We start from the raw sequence: 18856 nt of genomic DNA, 5'->3' as shown, positions 1-18856 counted from the left end.
AAGATGGCTGCCATAATGAACACATTCTGGAATTTTGAGGGTCTATGACATCAGCCTCTCTAGTGAATTATAGGATCTCTATGTATGGTGCACACAGATTTGAACTGGAGTGTATAGTTAAAAATACTGTTTCAATCCTGATGATAACCCCTGGCGATTAAGTGCCCAAAAACAGGGTCATAATTGGGGTGTAATAGGGGCTCCGTCTGGCCTCGGGAATGATTTTTGAACCAAGCCGTTCCCATGCTTTGAAGTCCATCTGGGAACAGAGCTGGAGGGAACAGATGCAGTCGGGCAGGAAATGGGAGCTCGCTCGCATCTCGGCTACCATCACAGTGGGACAACATTCCTTATGGAGAAGAATAGGGATAAGGGGTTGGGATGGGGGAAGAGGTGGGAATTTGTCCTAGTTCCTTCCTGTGTGACAGAGAGAGCGAGAGTTCCAGCCCCAAGCCACAGTGAGAGAGGAATTGATGGGACCTGTGGTCATCTGTAGTCCATTTGGTATCCATGCAAAGCTCTGGATTCAGTTAGGGGTTTGGAGTGAAGGGGGAGCGTGAAGAAGGGAGAGAGGGAGGGGTGTGTGTGTGTCTTCGGTGAGAGGGTAAGGTTAAAGGAAAACTCTTTTTTGGTATTTGTTTCATTAGTCCATTGTTGATAATAGTCCCAAAAGGTTTTGCATGTCAGCAATAAAGTTTTCAAGATACGTAACAGAAAATACAGAAATCTGGCCCGTATGATGCATTTTGCATCATATGATGCAAAATGTATGATACGGGACTATATCAACAATGAACTAATGAAACAAATACCCCCCAAACAATGTTGGTGTGTTTTCCTTTAATGACAGCGGTGACTTGTGTTCAAAGCTCCTTTATAAAGGGGAAATACAATGTGTGTGTGTGTGTGGGGTACCCAAAGTATAAGTACCAAAATACCTGAAACATTACAGGGGGAAATGCAGGGAAGCTGACTCTAGAACAGTGTCTGAGGGAACTTAATTCAACTCCACCGTGGAAAGGGATGAAAAAGGTACTACTTAGTATTCATTATATTATACGTTCCTGACCACGTGACCTGACAGGATGAACAAGTCCGGACAAAACTCCTGGCCCTTAAACACAAATTAATTACAACATAAGTACACAAAACCAAAGATGACAGCACAATGGACAATTGATGTCAAAAACATGACTTTATTATCTTGGATGAAATGTCCTATCAAGTACAAAAAAGGATCTCTTAAGAGTTGCCACAATCTGTTAAAAACATAGTATTTTCCCCCAGTTATGTTTCCTCTTACATTTACTAAAAAATGAAATATTTTCTGCGATATGAATAAATTAAAACAGATATTGTGATGAAGTTATTAAGAGATGTGTAGAACTGGTTGGTTCTTTAAAAACAAAAACTCTTAAAAGAAGAGTCAACATTCTCCGCCCCATTTTAAATCAATATGCACACAATATGCAGCACTTTTAATATAGAGGGCAATTTTACCTAAATGTAGAGTTCACTTTGACAAAAGATAGAGAATATCTATTGAATGTACAGGTAGGCTTAGTTGCTGGTTAAAAATGGACAAAAATAAAAGTACTAATGCTCTAAAAACCTCTAAAATCTCTTTGTATATTGACAGCCATATTATACAATATGAAATACAAATGGTGGACGATGCATAAGAATAGAAACTGGAGTGCATGGTTTGAAATGCAAACAGGTCTGTGAATAGGACTAACAAACAGGCTTCGGTCACCTCATCTCTCAACTCAGTCCACCTCCGAAAAAGTTGTTGGCACTTCAAACCAGGGTTTCGGTTATTCCCATTTCAATTCAGGAAGTAAACTAAAACTCCAATGAAAATTGACATTTCAGTTCACTTCCAAAACTGAAATGAAATTTACCCCAACCCCTCTTCAAACCTAAGGCTCCCCCCTACTATTAAGTTGATCTTTAAGAGATATTAACTAAGAGCACCAGTGACACACCAAAAATGTTCTCCCCCCCAACAAACAGTACTGTCTCGACACAATTATTACAGATTAGAAAAGAGTTCCAAATATGATAAAAATGCCAGTTCCTAAAACAAATCCTCATACAAACCCCAACTTAGAATAAAGATTCCTCAACGAAGGTTGACTTTCTGATTTACTGTTCTAAACCACAACATGTTTGCTTGATGCAGTGGAAAACTCAAAAGCATTTGACTTAATCCTTTATAGGGGGCCTATGAGTTGAGAGTTGCATGTGATCCAACCTTCTTGACAAAACATTGGGGGAGAGAGGGAGGAGATTGCGGTGTGGATGGTCAGTACACTTAGGTTAAATATGCCCTTTAACAGTTTTCACATTCTCCAAGTCCATCCTCGGTTGTTTTCCTGTGGAAGGACTTCGGAGAGCTTTTCTTGTTTTCATCGGATGAATGTCCTCAATTAAAAATGTTAGAGAAGCCTCTACATGGCGAGAAATAGAGCTTGTTTTCTCTGTCGGCTGTTTCATATACACCAATATTCCCATCTTAGGTAGTAACAAAGAAAAAGGAAAACAGGTTCAACGTCAGAAAAAATAAGGTTTTACAAACAGGATAGCATTTCCACAGTGAGACATGACGTAGAAATGGTAACTTGGACTCTCCATGGCCTGTTTGGAGGTCAGGGCACATACATCTTCAAGGTGGCACCAAGTGGGTTCACGATGATCTAGGATCAGCTCGTTCCAAACACAAGCAGCCAGACAGGTGTGTGCTATTTAGACCCATTTCGAATGAGGGATCACGAGATGAGGAAGCAGAGACAGCTGGAAAGTGTCAGTGTTTGTCATCCCAAATGGAACCCTATTCCCTTTATAGAGCACTACTTTTGAACCAGGGCCCATATGGCTCTGGTCAAAAGTAGTGCACTATATAGGGAATAGGGTGACATTTGGGACATACACAGTCTGAAATGGGAGTTGACCCCCAGGGAAGGAAGAATAGCTGATACAAAAGAGATGTGAGATTAGTTACGGAATAAACAACTTGAAAAGAGTCTACTGCTGCCTTGTTTCGTACTGCCCTTGAACGGCCCATTAGCTTATTGACTTCAGGGGGGTTTTCTCCCGCCATCCCTCCATTTCATCCACCAGATCGGAAGTGCTTTGAAGGAAGGAAACAGGCTGTGAACTGAAAGTCAGCCTCCCTCCCCCCGTCTGTTGGGGATGTGGTATCTCCCATTATGAATACTAAGGGTTTGGATAATGGAACCTTCCACTGCCAGTCTCTTCCCTTTCCACGGCCTTAGAGGTGGCTGAGGAGCGGCGAGGGCTCATACGGTTTGGTAACAAGGCCGTTCGGCCTGAAGCATGCGTCGGCTACGATCTTCCAGGAGTGTGTGCTGGTTTTAAACGGGGGTGTGACTCCCACTCCCAAGTCCGACAGGTGTGGTGGTGTGTGTGTGGACACGTAAGAAGTAGCCTGGCTTCCCCATTGGAGTATGAGTGTTCAGAGGGAACCACATTGGCAGCCATTTTGACAGTAAGCTTTAGAAGGAGTGCCGACTGTGTATTCTAAGAGGCCGTAGACTGCAGTTTGTTGTTATGAGACCTACAGAACGCAGAGAGAAGGGGAAACAGTTGATGTGATCGATTGACGTGTTTTGTTTTATTAAAAGCTTGACAAATCACAGAATATGCACGAGGGAATACAAAAACACTTATTGGATGCCAGTGGGGTCAGACGTTTGAGCAGAGAGAGCAGCCATGTTGGTGTAATGTTGGTTTAATGTTCTATATGGCTTGTATATACAGTGAGAACATACCATGTAAAACGTGGGACAGTCGAGTTCGCCAGAAATTAACTGCAAAGCTACACAAAAAACTATGACCTCTATCTTACCATTTTTTTCCTTTTTGAACATACAATACTCCTTCACAAAAGGATATAATATGCACATAAAACAATAACATTATACATTAACAATTCAGATAAAAGACTAACTGATCAATGTTGTTAATCTTTTAAAAATGGCCAGCTAAGAGGAGATACAGTCTTTGCACTTCATCGACACAATAAATGCACTCCATTAAATTAAATGATAGGTCATCTGCACGTGGAACTGAGTTGAATACAGCGTTACATGTGTGAGAAATGAGTTTCAACATTTTAGCAAAATCTAATCACAACGATGAGGTTGTGAACTAACCTTTTTGATACTTGATATTGTGCCTCACACGTCACCAGATTGAGATATAAACAGAAATGAACTGAACTTCCATCTAATATCTGTCGTCTGTGAAATGAATGTAAAAAAATCCTAACGGATGTTTCCCTTGATTGCTGTTTGTGACCAACATGGCTGCCATTATCAAAATGGAGAAATGTTTTTAAAGTGTCTTTCCTTCTAAAAATACAACAAAAAAACACACCTACGGTGTGGTTTATACTGTAAATATACTTTCTTACAAATAGTTTGACGCTGTTTTAAAGACATAAAAACAGCAAGGTCCAGGATAGCCTAATGTTTTTTTTTAGAGTGACCCCGGCACCCAGCTCAGATTCCAACTACAAGGCCAGACTTATGACATCACAATCTGTAAGAGAGGGAGAGAGAATGGATGACATAAACACATGCAGGTGGAAGCACATGACCATAAGCACACAAACACGCAATGCAGGCGGAGGGGAGGGGAGGTATAAATGCAAAACTATGTGCAAAAGACAGGAGATGGGATGCTAAGGACATTGAGCATGGATTGGACATTGCTACTACACAGCTCTAAAGGGAATGCCAATAGAACGCTGGAGCCACACGCATACATAAACAGACTCCACACAACAGACCACAGACAGATCTGTGTGGAAGGGCTGGTGTCTGGTGGTTCGGTGGCAGCTAAGGCCCTTCAAGTTGGACCCCAACGGCAGATGTGAGAGAGACTAAAGCACTACAAACACAAAATGTCAAACTTCACAGAATCATCCTAAAGTTGGGGTTATGTCTAAAAGAAGGGGCGGAGAGAGAGGGAGGGATAAGAGAACAGCACAAAGAAGAGGCGAGGACGGAGGAGGAGCGCAGGCGGATATGATGAAGACGGGAGAAAAGGGTGGGATGAGCTCAGAGTTCAAAAGGTGAGAGTTGACTGACGAGGTCTTACCTGCTGGCTTTGAACCCTTTGAGCTTCTGGACGAAGAAGTTCTCGAGGACCTCGGCACTCTGGTAGAACGGCGAGTCGCTGGGGTTGTAGTAACGGCAGTTGTCGAAGACTTTGGTCATGTCCGCCACGAACTCTGTCAGCTTGATGTAGTAGCGCTTCTGCAACCGCTCCTCCATTGTAGAAAGATCTAGAAGGGAGGAAGACAAGAACAGAACATGAATCACCTCAGACTCATCAAGTCGACTCTTCTCCAGCATCTCGCATAGTTGCTTCAAAAGTAATTGCAGTTTATGTGGTGTGAATGTTTGATAGATGTTCAAGTATGCGTCTGAAAGCGCAATACATCACTTGTACATCAACTTGACTGTCAGAAATCCCAGCTCAACGCCAGTTTCAACCCTCAATATCTGGCCCGGCCCTTTCAAAGTGAATTACACGGGATGTGACCGAGCGGCCGACCCATCGATTCTGGCAACATGCTGTCACCGTTATGAAATTTGCCTTTGAAAGAAGTTGAAAGTTGACACTCAATTATTACGATAGGTAGCAAGGTAAGCTAGCAACAAGCCCGGTCCTTCATAATTCCCCACAGGGCAGCAGTGGTTTCTCCCGTGTCGCGCCCCGGGGCTCCATTTTAAACAAACATATCCGATTCTTAACCTTCCCCACCCCCCACCCAGTCAGTAGGCCGGCCTCTTGCCCATATCAAAGAGGGCCTTCTTCTCCGTCATCAGACTTCATCTACAAACCCCAAACTTACTCCGTCCGGACCGCCGTGGCTAGACTTGGCTTTTTTTTACTGCAGGGTGAAAAGGTTTCTTTTTTGCGGGCGGTGGACTAGAGTTTCCAGGCCCAAGTCGAATGCACTGTAGTGTAGAAGGGGGCTACTGTAGTGTCCAAGTGTAGAAGTCTCTGGGGTTTTTCCGCCAGCTCATTAATGGTTTGTTTGTGTGGAAGTTCAAAAAGGCCCTGTTGACGCAGGTCCGCCTTTTACATGGGCAGTTTGATCTGAGTTGGAGGCCTTTCCTCTCAAGCAGGGCGATGGGGTGTGTGCGCACGTTTGGGGGTGTGTTTGTGTGTGTAACAACTTAGGAGTCCCTTGTGATGACTATTCCATTTATGATAACAGCACCTCTTTTTACAATGTTGAATCAATGTAAACAGGCAGAACTCTCCCCCCACTTACCCATTGGTTCCTTAATGACTCCGTAGTAGTCTGGGGCGTCGTTCGGGTCCACCGGCTCCAGGAACGGCCACGCCATTTTGTGAGCCTGAGAGAGGTAGGGAGAGAGAGGGAGTGAGAGAGAGGAGACACTTGAGAGACGTGCAGCAAAAAAAACGAAGGAAAACAAACAGGTTGAAAATGGCATTGGAAGCAGCTGGTTCAACACAGATGCGCTCCGGCTACGTCCGTGCCATGCGGACACAGAGGAGGAGGAGGGGAAGAAGAGAGAGGAGAGAAGGAAGAGGGTGGAAAAACCCCTGTAGCCAGGGCAGTTGTCCAAGTGCCGCCCAGGGGACCAGCGTACAGATCAGATAAGAGATGAGAACAGAGGAGGGCTTTGTTTCGTACCGTCCCGACGCTACGCTAGGTAGAGAGGGAAGAAGAGCGAAGGGAGGAGCGAAGGAAGGGGTGACATACCTGTAATGAGCGCAGGATTCTCCTTAACCCCTCGTTATCCTTGTCGGTGAGCGGCGTGAGCACTGTCATGGCGTCCTCTGTGGACTGGCACTGCGGACACACGTACTGGTCGATGTGGTTGGCCTCGCTCTGCAGGATGCCCACGCAACGGCCGTGGTACCAGTTCTGGCAGCGGTCGCAGCCGATGTAGAACCTGAGCGGGGGTGAGGAGGAGGGTGGCAGGGGTGGGTCACGTTCATTGTGCTTGATGAACACGACCCTGGTTTCTGTTCCAAGTCTGATTGAAGAAATAGACTCCGGCGTGTCTGAACACCCTAGTCCCATTCTAAATAGTAGGCATTTTGGGTATGTGAAATGATTTTTATAGTAAGGAACATTTCAGAAAATGTGTATGCTTTAAAAGCCAGGGTGATATAGACATACTCATTTCAGGTTTACATCTAGTAGAATTCGCTGTACACTATTGAAGGAGAGGATAGTCTGTGGAGTCCCATGTGTATAGGGGAATAGGGGATGTGCTCTACCAAAATTAACAAATGGTGGGAATTGACACAATTGTGCATTAGATGATGCACTCTCAGTATGGATGAGCCTGGAATGCTGATATTTGTTGCTTGGAAGGTTGTTTTTAGTAAACAGTACATTGAAAATAGCACGTAGTACGATTAGCACACAGTATGTAGTTTTAGTCAGTAGTGGGCAAGACAGATTTCGGACACGGCCAATGTCTCGACATAAGAAATTCAAGCTGTTTAACCTTAGACATCAAAGGAAACAACGTATAACTGAAACTAAACAACTAAAGCTCAACCGATAGCACCATCTAATAGACAATATTGTACGTTTTCGCCACTGAGGACCCATACACACAAAAACACACTTCTATGCACTTACTGTGCTTCGTCGTAGGGCGTTCGGCAGATGCAGTAGAGCTCCTCGGTCTTTCCCTCCTGGGCCCGCTTGCACTCGCTGCAGATGTAGTCGTCCATCTTCCTGGCCTCCTTCTCGGTGACGCCCACACACTCGCCGTGGTACCAGTTGGTGCACAGGTCGCAGCCTATGTAGAACCTGGGAGAACACAAGACGTGAAAGACTGCCAAATCACCATGGGGTCAAATGAGGTCATTGTAACCACCATGGTTTCAGGTGCGTTTGTTAGGAATGTATTGAATGCCATTTGTGTGTTGCCATAGTGTCTCAATTTCCTGGTTGATGGCATTTCAGGAAGATAAATAATGGAGAGTCACCTGTTAAAGTCCCAACACACCGCAATAGTTTCAGGTGAAAGCGGGTGAAATTTCAATTTCAAGTGAAATTGATCTTCACTTCTGATGTTTGAGCTTCCCCGTAAATGGTCAATGGTATACATTTTGACGGTCTCTTCAGAGAGGTATTGGAGGTAGCTTACTATACATTTAACGTGTTTGAACTATATTGAGGCTCCTCAGAAGGGCTTTAGACAAGGGTCATGTTTGAGGTACATAAACGTTGGGTATGTCCCAAATGGCACCATATTCCCTAGTGCACTACTTTTGACTACAACCCAATGGACACCCTAATTCCTGTATAGTGTACTGCTTTTGACCAGGGCCCTGGTTAGGGAATAGGGTGCCATTTAAAACACAGCTGGTCTCTTACTTGGACTCGTCGTAGGGCGTTCTGCAGACACAGTAGAGCTTGATCTCCTTCTTGCTGTCTCCTGAGGTAGTGGTGGTGATCATCTTCTTCTTCTTGGCGTTAGCCGTCGACGCCACGTCCCTCTCCTCCTCCCGCTTCCGCTTGTGGACGAAGGCCGCTGGGTTGAGTTGGGAGGTGTGTGTGAGGGTGTGATGCGCGTGTGCGGCGGCGGCCGCCTGATGGGAGGCGGCCTGGGCCCTTTCCTTGTCCCGTCGCAGCTTGGCGAGGTCCCTCCTCAGCTCATCCTGTGGAAGGAGATAAGGGTAGAGAGTAAGATCAAAAAGTGTGTGTGTGTGTATGTGTGTGAGAGAGTTGGACATCTGTGCGCAGCTCTGCTACCATGTGTCCATCGTGAGTACAGTATCTTCATGGGAGAATGCTGTGTGTGTGTGTGTGTGTCTGACCTGCGTCTCCAGCTGCAGCTCCTTGTCCAGCAGGGCTCTCTTCTTGAGGATCTCGGCCTTGAGTGTCTCCTTGTGCCGGCAGAGCAGCGACGACAGCTTGGTGGCGTTGGCCTTGGTCCTCTTCTGCTCGCCTGCTTCCTCCTTCTTCCTCTTCTTGACCGCCTGCTTCTCGTCCTTGTCGATCTTGTCCAGGATGAACTTCATCACCTGGTTGCACACAATCATCCTGGGTGGAAGGGGAGAGAGACAACCTGTTATAGGCCTTATAAGACATTATAAAGGCTCCTATATGCTTATAACAAGTTTAGCATTATACTGCCAGCCACACAACATCCTGGGGGGAGGGGATAGATGTAACATATTATAATACTTGTTATGAGATATTATAAAGGCTCATACATGCTTATAGCCATTTATAAAGATGAATACCACCAGGAACCCATCATCCCGAGGGGAGGGGTGGATGGGATTTTAAAACATTGTGTATTTAGGTGACAGGGACAATGTACAGTCTTCATTTAGGTGTTCCCATCAATGTAACAGGAGAGTTAGCTATGAAGCTCATTTTCATCCATAGTCCCGCAAAGGAATTTTAAGGACATTTGAAGTGAATATATTTTGGGGGTGTTATTCAAATGATCAAATATAAATTGACTTGAAGGAAATGTAATGTATAACGTTTCCATACATCATAAACCCTTCCATCACCCGTTACCTCACACTACGAAACAAAACACTGTAAGCCAATCGGTAGCCATGCCACAAGGTCACATGTGACAGATGTCAAGAGTGTTTTTGTTCCCCGTGTTTATTTAGTGGTGGGGCCGGAGAGCGATGGAAAGATAGAGAGCAGTGGCTTCCTATTGCTAGTCTTCCCCCCCCCCCCCCACACACAGAGAGAGAGGAGGTCAAGGTCAACCTTGGTTCCCAGACACTGGGGAGCCCTGGTCAAAAGATGTGCACTACATAGGGAACAGGATGCCATTTGGGACACAACCACAGTGCCCTGGCTTGCCCTGCTCCAGGACTGTAGGTCTGGTTTAAACCCAGTGAGGAGGACACAACACATGGTCTGTCTGTGGTAACCTTTCCCATGACCCAGACACGTTAAATATAACCCCTGGTTTTCTCCACAGGGAGGGAGAGGATGACACCTCCACACACACACGGCTTGTCAACACAAGGTCTGATCGTCATGGCAACAGCGCTAGCTAGCTCCTAGTCCCTCACCTCTGGTTCTCCTCTCTCTCGGCGGGGGACATGGGCTTCTTCTGCTTGAGGTGCTCGATCACCGCATTCTGCTTCATCACCACCTGTCACAGAGGAGACAGAGGTCAACTCACACGGTTCCGTCCCAAATGGCACCCGATTCCCTCTGTAGTGCACTACTTAGGACCGGGTTCCGTAGGGTTCTGGTCAAATGTAGTGAACTCTATACTGTGAATAGGGTGCCATTTAGGGAGCATTCCATCTCAGGCCTCACACAGAGAAAGAACAGAGAAATATCAAAGACGTCAAATATACAGGAAGCAGGTGTTTGTTACACCACAGGTAAAATACATGCGTTGTAGAACGCAGACCATTATACATAGGTTACTTCCCAAACGGCATCCTATCCCCTATATAGGGCACTACTTTTGACACGGCCTCATAGGGCTCTGGTCAAAAGTAGTGCACTCTATAGGGAATAGGGTGCCATTTCAGAGGTACCCATAGTGTGTATGCACTAGACTAGGGGCGCACGCAAGCCACAAACATCATACATATACCACACACACAGAGGTAGCATTTAAAATAGACAAAGACGGTGGCGGGGGACAGCTTGGAAAATAAACCAATTGTATGAGCAGGCTGTTTGAGAGAACTGTTTATATGCTGATGTCAGAGAGAGACGGGGCCTACTATAGTGTTACACCATCTATGTCTGGCTGGCTGCCTGAACACACACACACACACACACACACACACACACACACACACACACACACACACACACACACACACACACACACACACACACACACACACACACACACACACACACACACACACACACACACACACACACACACACCTCCCCATCATCCAAACACACAGACGTGCACACACATGTAAGTACACATTTCTGATATTGACCACCTGTTTCTGGATGATGTGGCTCTGGCTGGCCGCTGCCAGGGCCTGCTCCCGCTTGGCCTCGGCAGCCAGCCTCTTCTTCTGCTGCTGCTGCTCCCTCAGCTGCTGGATCCTCTGGAGCTGCTCCTGCACGCTGGCCGTCTGGATGGTCACCACGTTCTGGATCGGACCTCCAGGCTGGGCTCCACCGATCCCGGGTTGCTGGATCTGGATGGGAAGCTGGAGCTTGATCTGCTGGGGGAGAGAGCCTCCGGAGGTCCCCTGTTGGGCCTGGAGCTGAGCCAGGACCTGGACCTGTTGCTGGAGGCCCGGGACGGTGATGAGCTGGTGGGGAGAGCCCTGGAGCTGGAGGGTCTGCTGGGGCCGGCCCATGGGGGTGCCGGGGGGGTGTTTGAGGGACTTGACCTGGAGGGGGGTTGGGGATTGGATGGGCATGTGGGCCTGGGTCTGGGAGGGGAGTTGGCTCTGGGGGGTGGCGGATGGGGGGGTGCTGGTGGCCAGGGCGGCGCCGGCCTGGATGGGAGCTGCAGCCTGCTGGGCGGGCTGGGCAGGGGTCTTGGTGGTCTGGCCCGGGGCGGTGGGGGCTGAAGGGAGGAGAGGAGAGAAAGGGGATGGGCAGACCTTTAGAAGACACACAGACTATCAATATTTTATACAGGTGAATATTTGAATGATAAAACAATGATCTGCGAGTGTGTGTGTGTGACTGCTGGTGGGCAACATAACATTTGGGTACTGGGTCCTGTTCAGTGTGCACTAAACAGGATAAAACACTTCTGACGTACGGCCGTAACCTCTCACTGTTTGTTCGAAAACATTTCCCCCTTTTGTGTCTACTGAATGCCGCCCTGCAGTAGATGACTGCGACCGTGTGTGTCCGTATCCGTGTCAATAATACACACGATTATCAGCTCCTTTGACTACCTGTGGAGGTTGGGGTAGCGGCAGGGGCCATGGGGGTGAAGAGGAAGCGTTGGACCTGGCCGTTGGGCATGGCCGCCTGCATGAGCTGCTGACCGGGCCCGGGGATGACCGTGACTCCCTGGGGGATGACCTGCAGCTGGCCCGTGGCCTGGCCCTGGCCCTGGATCATCACCGTCAGGCCCTGGGCCCCGCCGCCTGGCCGCTCTACTGCCTGGCTCTGCTGCTTCTGATGGGGGGGGGACAGGGAGATGAGGGAGGGGTGATGCTTTTGGAGGTAGTTTAGAGGTACAACGGTAGCCTGGTCCCAGATCTGTTTGTCATGCAATATATAGCAACGAACATAGGAGTTGGCTCGACAATCTGATCTGTGATTAGGCAAGGGTGCACTACTCTTTAAAAAAACAAACAGACCATGTTGAAACTAGCACATATAGATATACTAACAGGGACATGAAAGGGAGTTATTCCGATCTTTCCCGTTGAATAGGACTAAAATCAAAACATACTTGTTTTGAAAGGTGCAGAATTACGATACACTAGGTGGGCAGAGCAGAAGCCTATTGTCCCACTGTTGCCTAACATCAGTAGAAGGGTTATTATGGCGTAGCTGATGTTACCTGGGTGAGCTGGGTGAGTTGTGCCAGGGTGAGTTTGACCTGGCCCTGGCCCTGCTGTGCCCGCTGCTGGGGTGTCTGGGCCGTGTTGGGCTGGCCCGGGGTTTTGGGGGCACTGCCCACCCTCTGCCCGGCCACAGTGGTGACGGGGCTGGCACTCGAGATGGCCGTGGACACGGCCTGCCCGCGGATGATCTGGGTCACCACCTGCTGGCCCGCCTGACCTGGAGGAGGAAAACACACACACACACACACACACACACACACACACACACACACACACACACACACACACACACACACACACACACACACACACACACACACACACACACACACACGAGTCAGAACTTGCATGAACACACAAGTTAGTGAAAGAGACTATTCTAACTGGCCTATCAAGCTAAAATGGAGTGGGTAAACAAACAGCCTACCTTGCTGCACCATGAGGGGGGTCCGGAGGAGGGTCTTACCCATGGCGCCTGTCTGATGGATGGGCGTGCGGATCACGGTCATCCCCGGACGGATCTGGCCTCCAGCGGTGAGCACCTAGAAACACAGCCAAGATCAGAAACACTGGGACTTCCCCTTATACCACAGGGACAACACGGACTCCAGTGAAGGGTTGCTGTTAATAGTTCATGGGGAATTCTTTCAATAACGTGTCGATCACGTGTTACTGCTAATGACCTGTTTTAGAGGGCTGTGGGGAGAAGAAGTGACAAGGGGGCAGGGTGGATGTTGGTAAGGAAGGGGGAATTTGAAGATCTAGGCTGGGTTACCGTAAAGCCCTTTGCGACAACAGATGGTGTAAATAGGGCTTTATAAATAGATGTGATTGATTGACTGACAGATGGGGAAAGATGTTCCATGGGGTGTTACCTGCTGTGGTGAGCCAGGCATGCCCGGCCTGATGTTGATGGTTGTGGTGCGAGGCTGGAACGAGGCGAAGGTCTGGGCACCGCCAGCTTGGCTTGAGGGAATGATGCCCAGCACCTGTTTCTGAATTATACCTGGGGACAGGACATATTATTACTGTGAACCCACACATAAAGGATTGGTATTTATCTAATACTCTGCATTGTTGAAAAAGGACCTGTAAGTAAGCATTTCACTGCCAGTCTACACCTGTTGTTTATGAAGCAAGTGACAAATAAAATGTGATTTGATTTATATCACCATAACGTTAGCATTAGGGAGAAAATCAATATTCAGAATATTCAATATTCAGAATACTTGTGTGTCATTCTGACTTTTGATGATCAAATGCTTCACGTTTAAAGACAGAAATGAGTCCACTCAAAATTCACCGACATCTGTTAAAAACGATATCCCTAATCTAGTTATTCACTTTTGTCTTTTGGCAATGAAGAAAGCTGAAATGTCCACTCAAGGCTACCAGTTCCACTTCATCAGGTATAGAAACAAACTATCCATTCTGCACGGTTCATGATGTATCAATACGTCACTCAATAAATGACTTGTGGATTTTGTTCCTTTCAAGTCGCAACCCTCTGATCTTGACCACAGTAAATATTAACCCAGCAAGTAAACAACATCAAAACTATCTTCAAACGGGGTATGTTGGTTTGAATCCATCACGTATGACCCGCTCATAAATTATGTATGGGTTTTCCTTGAATTCATACGTTTTTATTTTCCTCCGACAAAGCGAGTGTTTCATATTTGTTACTTTGGTCGCGCTTCAATATATATTTTTTTTACTCACGTGGACACAGGACGGCAACCCAAATGAAAACGCGTTTCCTCAAAATATGTTAAATTGTCGTATTTTTTTTCTCTTCACCATCTCTCTCTGTGTTTTTTTTGTGTGCCTTTTTTCTGACCACAAAACCCATCAGGTAAAGCTATACATCAATGGTTCCCCCTCTTCAAATAGCAGAGGTTAAACCAGCTACAGTAGAAGACTGGGGAGTTTCAGTTCTGGCACCGACATCAAACGCCCACTTCATAAGTGTAGCTGTTTGGAGAGTCGGTGAGCTGGCGAGTAAGCGACACAGAAAGAAGGAGGGGGGTGGAAATCCTTCCATCCTTCACCTCTCTATAGCGGGTTACCTGTCTGACGAACCAGACCTCAAGGTAAACTTGTTTTCCTGCTCCGCTTCCTTAGCACGCTCCAAAACAAACAGGCATTGAAACAGTCACGCTGGAAAAATATACTACTGCTCCTTAATACCAGCTCTCTCTCTCCCTCCCTGGTCGACAGGATGAAACACGGGTGTCACTAGACAGGAGCGCTGTTTGTTTGCGCAGTAATTTAGCCTACCCGCTTGAAACATGGATGTGTTGTGTGTGTGAATGAGAAAGCATGTGTGTATATATATATATATATATATATATATATATATATATATATATATATATATATATATATTAATTCAAGGAGTGTAGCCATGAGCCTGACCACCCTTTTATATAGATAATTGGAAACAAGAAAGATTTTGTGAAATATGGGAGGCACAAACGGGTTCAGGACAAGGTCATGTTTTCGCATTGTATAAGTTTTAGTAATAACGGAGAAAAAGCTAAGCCTTATTGAAGTAAGACAACGTTACAGCACAGATAAGTCTACAAGCTTATCTTCGGTATCTGACCTTTTTAGACACTAGAAAACTACCTCACCTACAATCACTTACTAACAACCAATTATTAGTCCAGGTCAGTCATCGTGAAGCATCTAATACTTACAGATGTCCAATTGGAATTTCAATTAATTGACATTTGGCTGAATAAACAAATGAAGGTTTGTGTCTTTAAACAAGTGTTGTACACTCGTCATCAACCCACTTTTAAAGGTGAAATCAAACGGGACAGTGGTTCTAAAAATATGAACCATCACCTCATCCGATGGGTCAATATTGACTTCTAAATTAGCTAGCATGCTACTTCCAAAGACGGTCTGGCTAAGTTCTTAGACTACACAGTCTACCGTTCTGTCCCACCTAAAATAACAACGTTCTATTCCATTACCATGCCGACAGGGCACAACTAGACGTGATGTGCATGTGCCACTCCAGACTGAGCCACTGACTCATGGGTTGGCGGGTGGCGGAGCACCACAATGGGGTTGGCATCGAGTGGGCACCGCAGCACTAGCCTGGTCAAGAGGACAGACCTTACCACAGGGTTGTGCCACATCAGGTGGGTGAGACAGTGCTTCTGCCAATAGCGGTAAGTTAGGTTAGTGGTTAGAGAAGACGGCAGTTGGTAGAGAAACATTTTGCTTTCAGTCATCCATCCTTGTCATCATGGAAAAAAGGGAGGAATGAAGGATGCATCTGAACAGCATTAAAACAGGACCTCTCTCTTGTTTAATTTAACCTTATTTTACCAGGTTGTCCCACTGAAGTCAAAATATATATTTTTCAAGCAAAAGCTCTCTCTTGCTGTGTCTCAGGTGTGGGCACAGGGGAGTTACTTTACCTCCTTGAGTGGTTGGCACGTTGACAGTGACAATCTTGCTGTTGGCGGGCAGCGGCAGCTTGGCGGTGAGCACCTTGCCCCCCATGGACGTGCCCGTGATCTGGAAAGTCTGTCCGGCCGACGTGGCCACCGTGCCCGGCGAGGCTACAGGGAAATATGCAAATGAGGCTCCGCTCGAGAGTCAAACTGCTAAACAAGCACAGCTGCTAGCGGTGACTCAAACATTACATTTAGTTTGTTAGGGGTTGATTCATACACCAACCACTACTACTTCCTATTTGCAAAGATTCCCTACTAAGTAAAAAAATAACATCACTTGAGTATAAATTAAATCAGGACACATTTTAATGAGATTCAATGAGGTTATTCTCTTTACCAATCTACTGGCTTGTGAACGAAGAAAATGACCTATGACCTTTGACATACCTCCACTGGGCTGCCCCTGCTTGACCCAGGAAGCAAACGACTGCTGGAAGTTCTTGTTCTGTTGAAAGGAGACGGGGGTGCCCATCTTGGTGGCCAGTACCACTTTGGTTCCGGGGGTGGCCTGGCCCGACAGGGTCACTACCTTGGGGGTGGAAGAAGGGGTGGCTGGGCTCCCCGGGGTGGTGACGATGGTAGAGCCAGTGCCAGTTTTCTGGTCCAGACGCTTCTAGAACAAGAGAAACCGTGAAATAATCCAGAAACACAACAAAACATCCCTATTTTTCACACGGCTGGTGGTCCTACTCACCTTGGCCTGTTCCACTGCCTGGGCTTTCTCTTTCTCAACCCTTTGAAGACAAATAAAGATGCATCATACACAAACCAGAGAAAGAGTTAGAACATAACTATTTTCCCCCCCAAATTAATGCAATTAGCTGTACAAAAAGTATAGTAAGGCAAATATGTTTTTTTTTTTTTTTTATTAGTCTAAGAGAGTCGAAGTGAGTTCATAACAGAAGATATTGACAGTTCAATCGAATAGCATGGAGCATGCAGTTACTATGCCCCCTAGAACTCGTGCCCTTTGCCCTCTGACCTCTCGGAGAAGGCCCTGATCTCCCAGAGGTCCAATTCCTCCTCGGCAACCCAGGACTCAATCACCACCGGTCCAGTTTCCTTTTTTGGCTCCGGCTTCTTGGGCCGCAGGTTGCTAGAGCGCAGGCCTTTCCTCTGTGGCGTGTGGGTCTCTGTGTGTGTGTGTGTGTGTGGAATGGATGCAAGAGAGAGAGGGGGGTGGGTAAGGGTAGAGCAAGAAAACAAAAATAGGAGGGGGAAGGAGTGAGACGAATAAGAGAGAAAGAGACTGAGTCAACAATGGCATAAAATGAACCACCTTGAGAAAAAAATAACACTATCCTCTTTTTACATTCCATGTGGAGTTTTATTCTAGCCGGCTGCTGCTCCCTCACCTTTCGGGGTCTCGGGAGCCCCGAGGGGGCAGATGATCTTGCGGATGCAGTATTCCGAGCGGATGCCGTAGGGCCCCACGTCGCGGCGCTTGATAATCTCTGTGGTGGTGATCTCCGTCTCTGAGGTCTCTGTGGCAATGAGTGGGGATAGGGCTGGGTTGGTGTAGGATGAAGGAGGAGGAAGATGCAGAGAACAACTCCCAAGACATGACACAGTAACGACTTAATACGCTGCCATTCAATACAGTACACAGGAATGACATTGCATAGGAAAAGCCTCTGACATTTCAGTAAAAAAAGAGTAGCAGAGGAAATGGGCTTCATGGTGGATATTTGAGTATATACACTCCCCTACGTATTTATTTGAACAGTAAAACTAAAACCTTTAATTTGGCTCTATACTCCGGGATTTTGGATTTGAGGTAAAAATACGAGCCAACAGCACATAATGTCACCTTTAATTTGAGGGTATTTTCATACATACAGTGCCTTCAGAATGTATTCATGCCTCTGGACTTATTCTACATTTTGTTGTGTTACAGCCTGAATTCAAAATGGAAAATACAGTGAGGGAAAAAAGTATTTGATCCCCTGCTGATTTTGTACGTTTGCCCACTGAAAGAAATGATGAGTCTATAATTTTAATGGTAGGTTTATTTGAACAGTGAGAGACAGAATAACAACAAAAAAATCCAGAAAAACGCATGTTAAAAATTTTATAAATTTATTTGCATTTTAATGGGGAAAATAAGTATTTGACCCCTCTGCAAAACATGACTTAGTACTTGGTGGCAAAACCCTTGTTGGCAATCACAGAGGTCAGACGTTTCTTGTAGTTAGCCACCAGGTTTGCACACATCTCAGGAGGGATTTTGTCCCACTCCTCTTTGCAGATCTTCTCCAAGTCATTAAGGTTTCGAGGCTGACGTTTGGCAACTCGAACCTTCAGCTCCGTCCAGATTTTCTATGGGATGAAGGTCTGGAGACTGGCTAGGTCACTCCAGGACCTTAATGTGCTTCTTCTTGAGCCACTCCTTTGTTGCCTTGGCCGTGTGTTTTGGGTCATTGTCATCTTGGAATACCCATCCACGACCCATTTTCAATGCCCTGGCTGAGGGAAGGAGGTTCTCACCCAAGATTTGACAGTACATGGCCCCGTCCATTGTCCCTTTGATGCGGTGAAGTTGTCCTGTCCCCTTAGCAGAAAAACACCCCCAAAGCATAATGTTTCCACCTCCATGTTTGACGGTGGGGATGGTGTTCTTGGGGTCATAGGCAGCATTCCTCCTCCTCCAAACACGGCTAGTTGAGTTGATGCCAAAGAGCTCCATTTTGGTCTCGTCTGACCACAACACTTTCACCCAGTTGTCCTCTGAATCATTCAGATGTTCATTGGCAAACTTCAGACGGGCATGTATATGTGCTTTCTTGAGCAGGGGGACCTTGCGGGCGCTGCAGGATTTCAGTCCTTCACGGCGTAGTGTGTTACCAATT

At 46.5% G+C, this 18856-nt stretch overlaps 1 protein-coding gene across 5 annotated transcripts in view; it reads right to left on the bottom strand.

Moving 5' to 3' along the window:
- Nucleotides 1–1176: 1176 nt before the first annotated feature.
- Nucleotides 1177–18856, bottom strand: part of LOC106564864 (nucleosome-remodeling factor subunit BPTF) — a 59313-nt gene continuing 41633 nt past the window's right edge. For 2 of the 5 annotated variants that reach the window (XM_014131333.3, XM_014131337.3), the window contains 18 exons: nucleotides 17363–17515; nucleotides 16990–17140; nucleotides 16702–16741; nucleotides 16395–16620; nucleotides 15969–16112; nucleotides 13407–13537; nucleotides 12959–13073; nucleotides 12528–12748; nucleotides 11911–12136; nucleotides 10990–11570; nucleotides 10081–10163; nucleotides 8851–9076; nucleotides 8408–8691; nucleotides 7664–7837; nucleotides 6770–6962; nucleotides 6314–6398; nucleotides 5128–5314; nucleotides 1177–3580 (listed from right to left, as the gene is read on the bottom strand). In XM_014131333.3, coding sequence (XP_013986808.1) covers nucleotides 3544–3580; nucleotides 5128–5314; nucleotides 6314–6398; nucleotides 6770–6962; nucleotides 7664–7837; nucleotides 8408–8691; nucleotides 8851–9076; nucleotides 10081–10163; nucleotides 10990–11570; nucleotides 11911–12136; nucleotides 12528–12748; nucleotides 12959–13073; nucleotides 13407–13537; nucleotides 15969–16112; nucleotides 16395–16620; nucleotides 16702–16741; nucleotides 16990–17140; nucleotides 17363–17515 — 3257 coding nt within the window. In that variant the 3' untranslated portion in view covers nucleotides 1177–3543. Of the gene's footprint in view, nucleotides 4567–5127; nucleotides 5315–6313; nucleotides 6399–6769; nucleotides 6963–7663; nucleotides 7838–8407; nucleotides 8692–8850; nucleotides 9077–10080; nucleotides 10164–10989; nucleotides 11571–11910; nucleotides 12137–12527; nucleotides 12749–12958; nucleotides 13074–13406; nucleotides 13538–15968; nucleotides 16113–16394; nucleotides 16621–16701; nucleotides 16742–16989; nucleotides 17141–17362; nucleotides 17516–18856 lie in introns of all 5 variants that reach the window. The other 3 variants (XM_014131336.3, XM_014131334.3, XM_014131335.3) reach the window with 3 other exon arrangements.

The sequence above is a fragment of the Salmo salar genome, chromosome 12, assembly GCF_965601325.2.
Source record: "Salmo salar chromosome 12, fSalSal1, whole genome shotgun sequence".
NCBI classification, from domain to species: Eukaryota; Metazoa; Chordata; class Actinopteri; order Salmoniformes; family Salmonidae; genus Salmo; species Salmo salar.
This window is presented reverse-complemented; position numbering and strand designations above follow the sequence as displayed.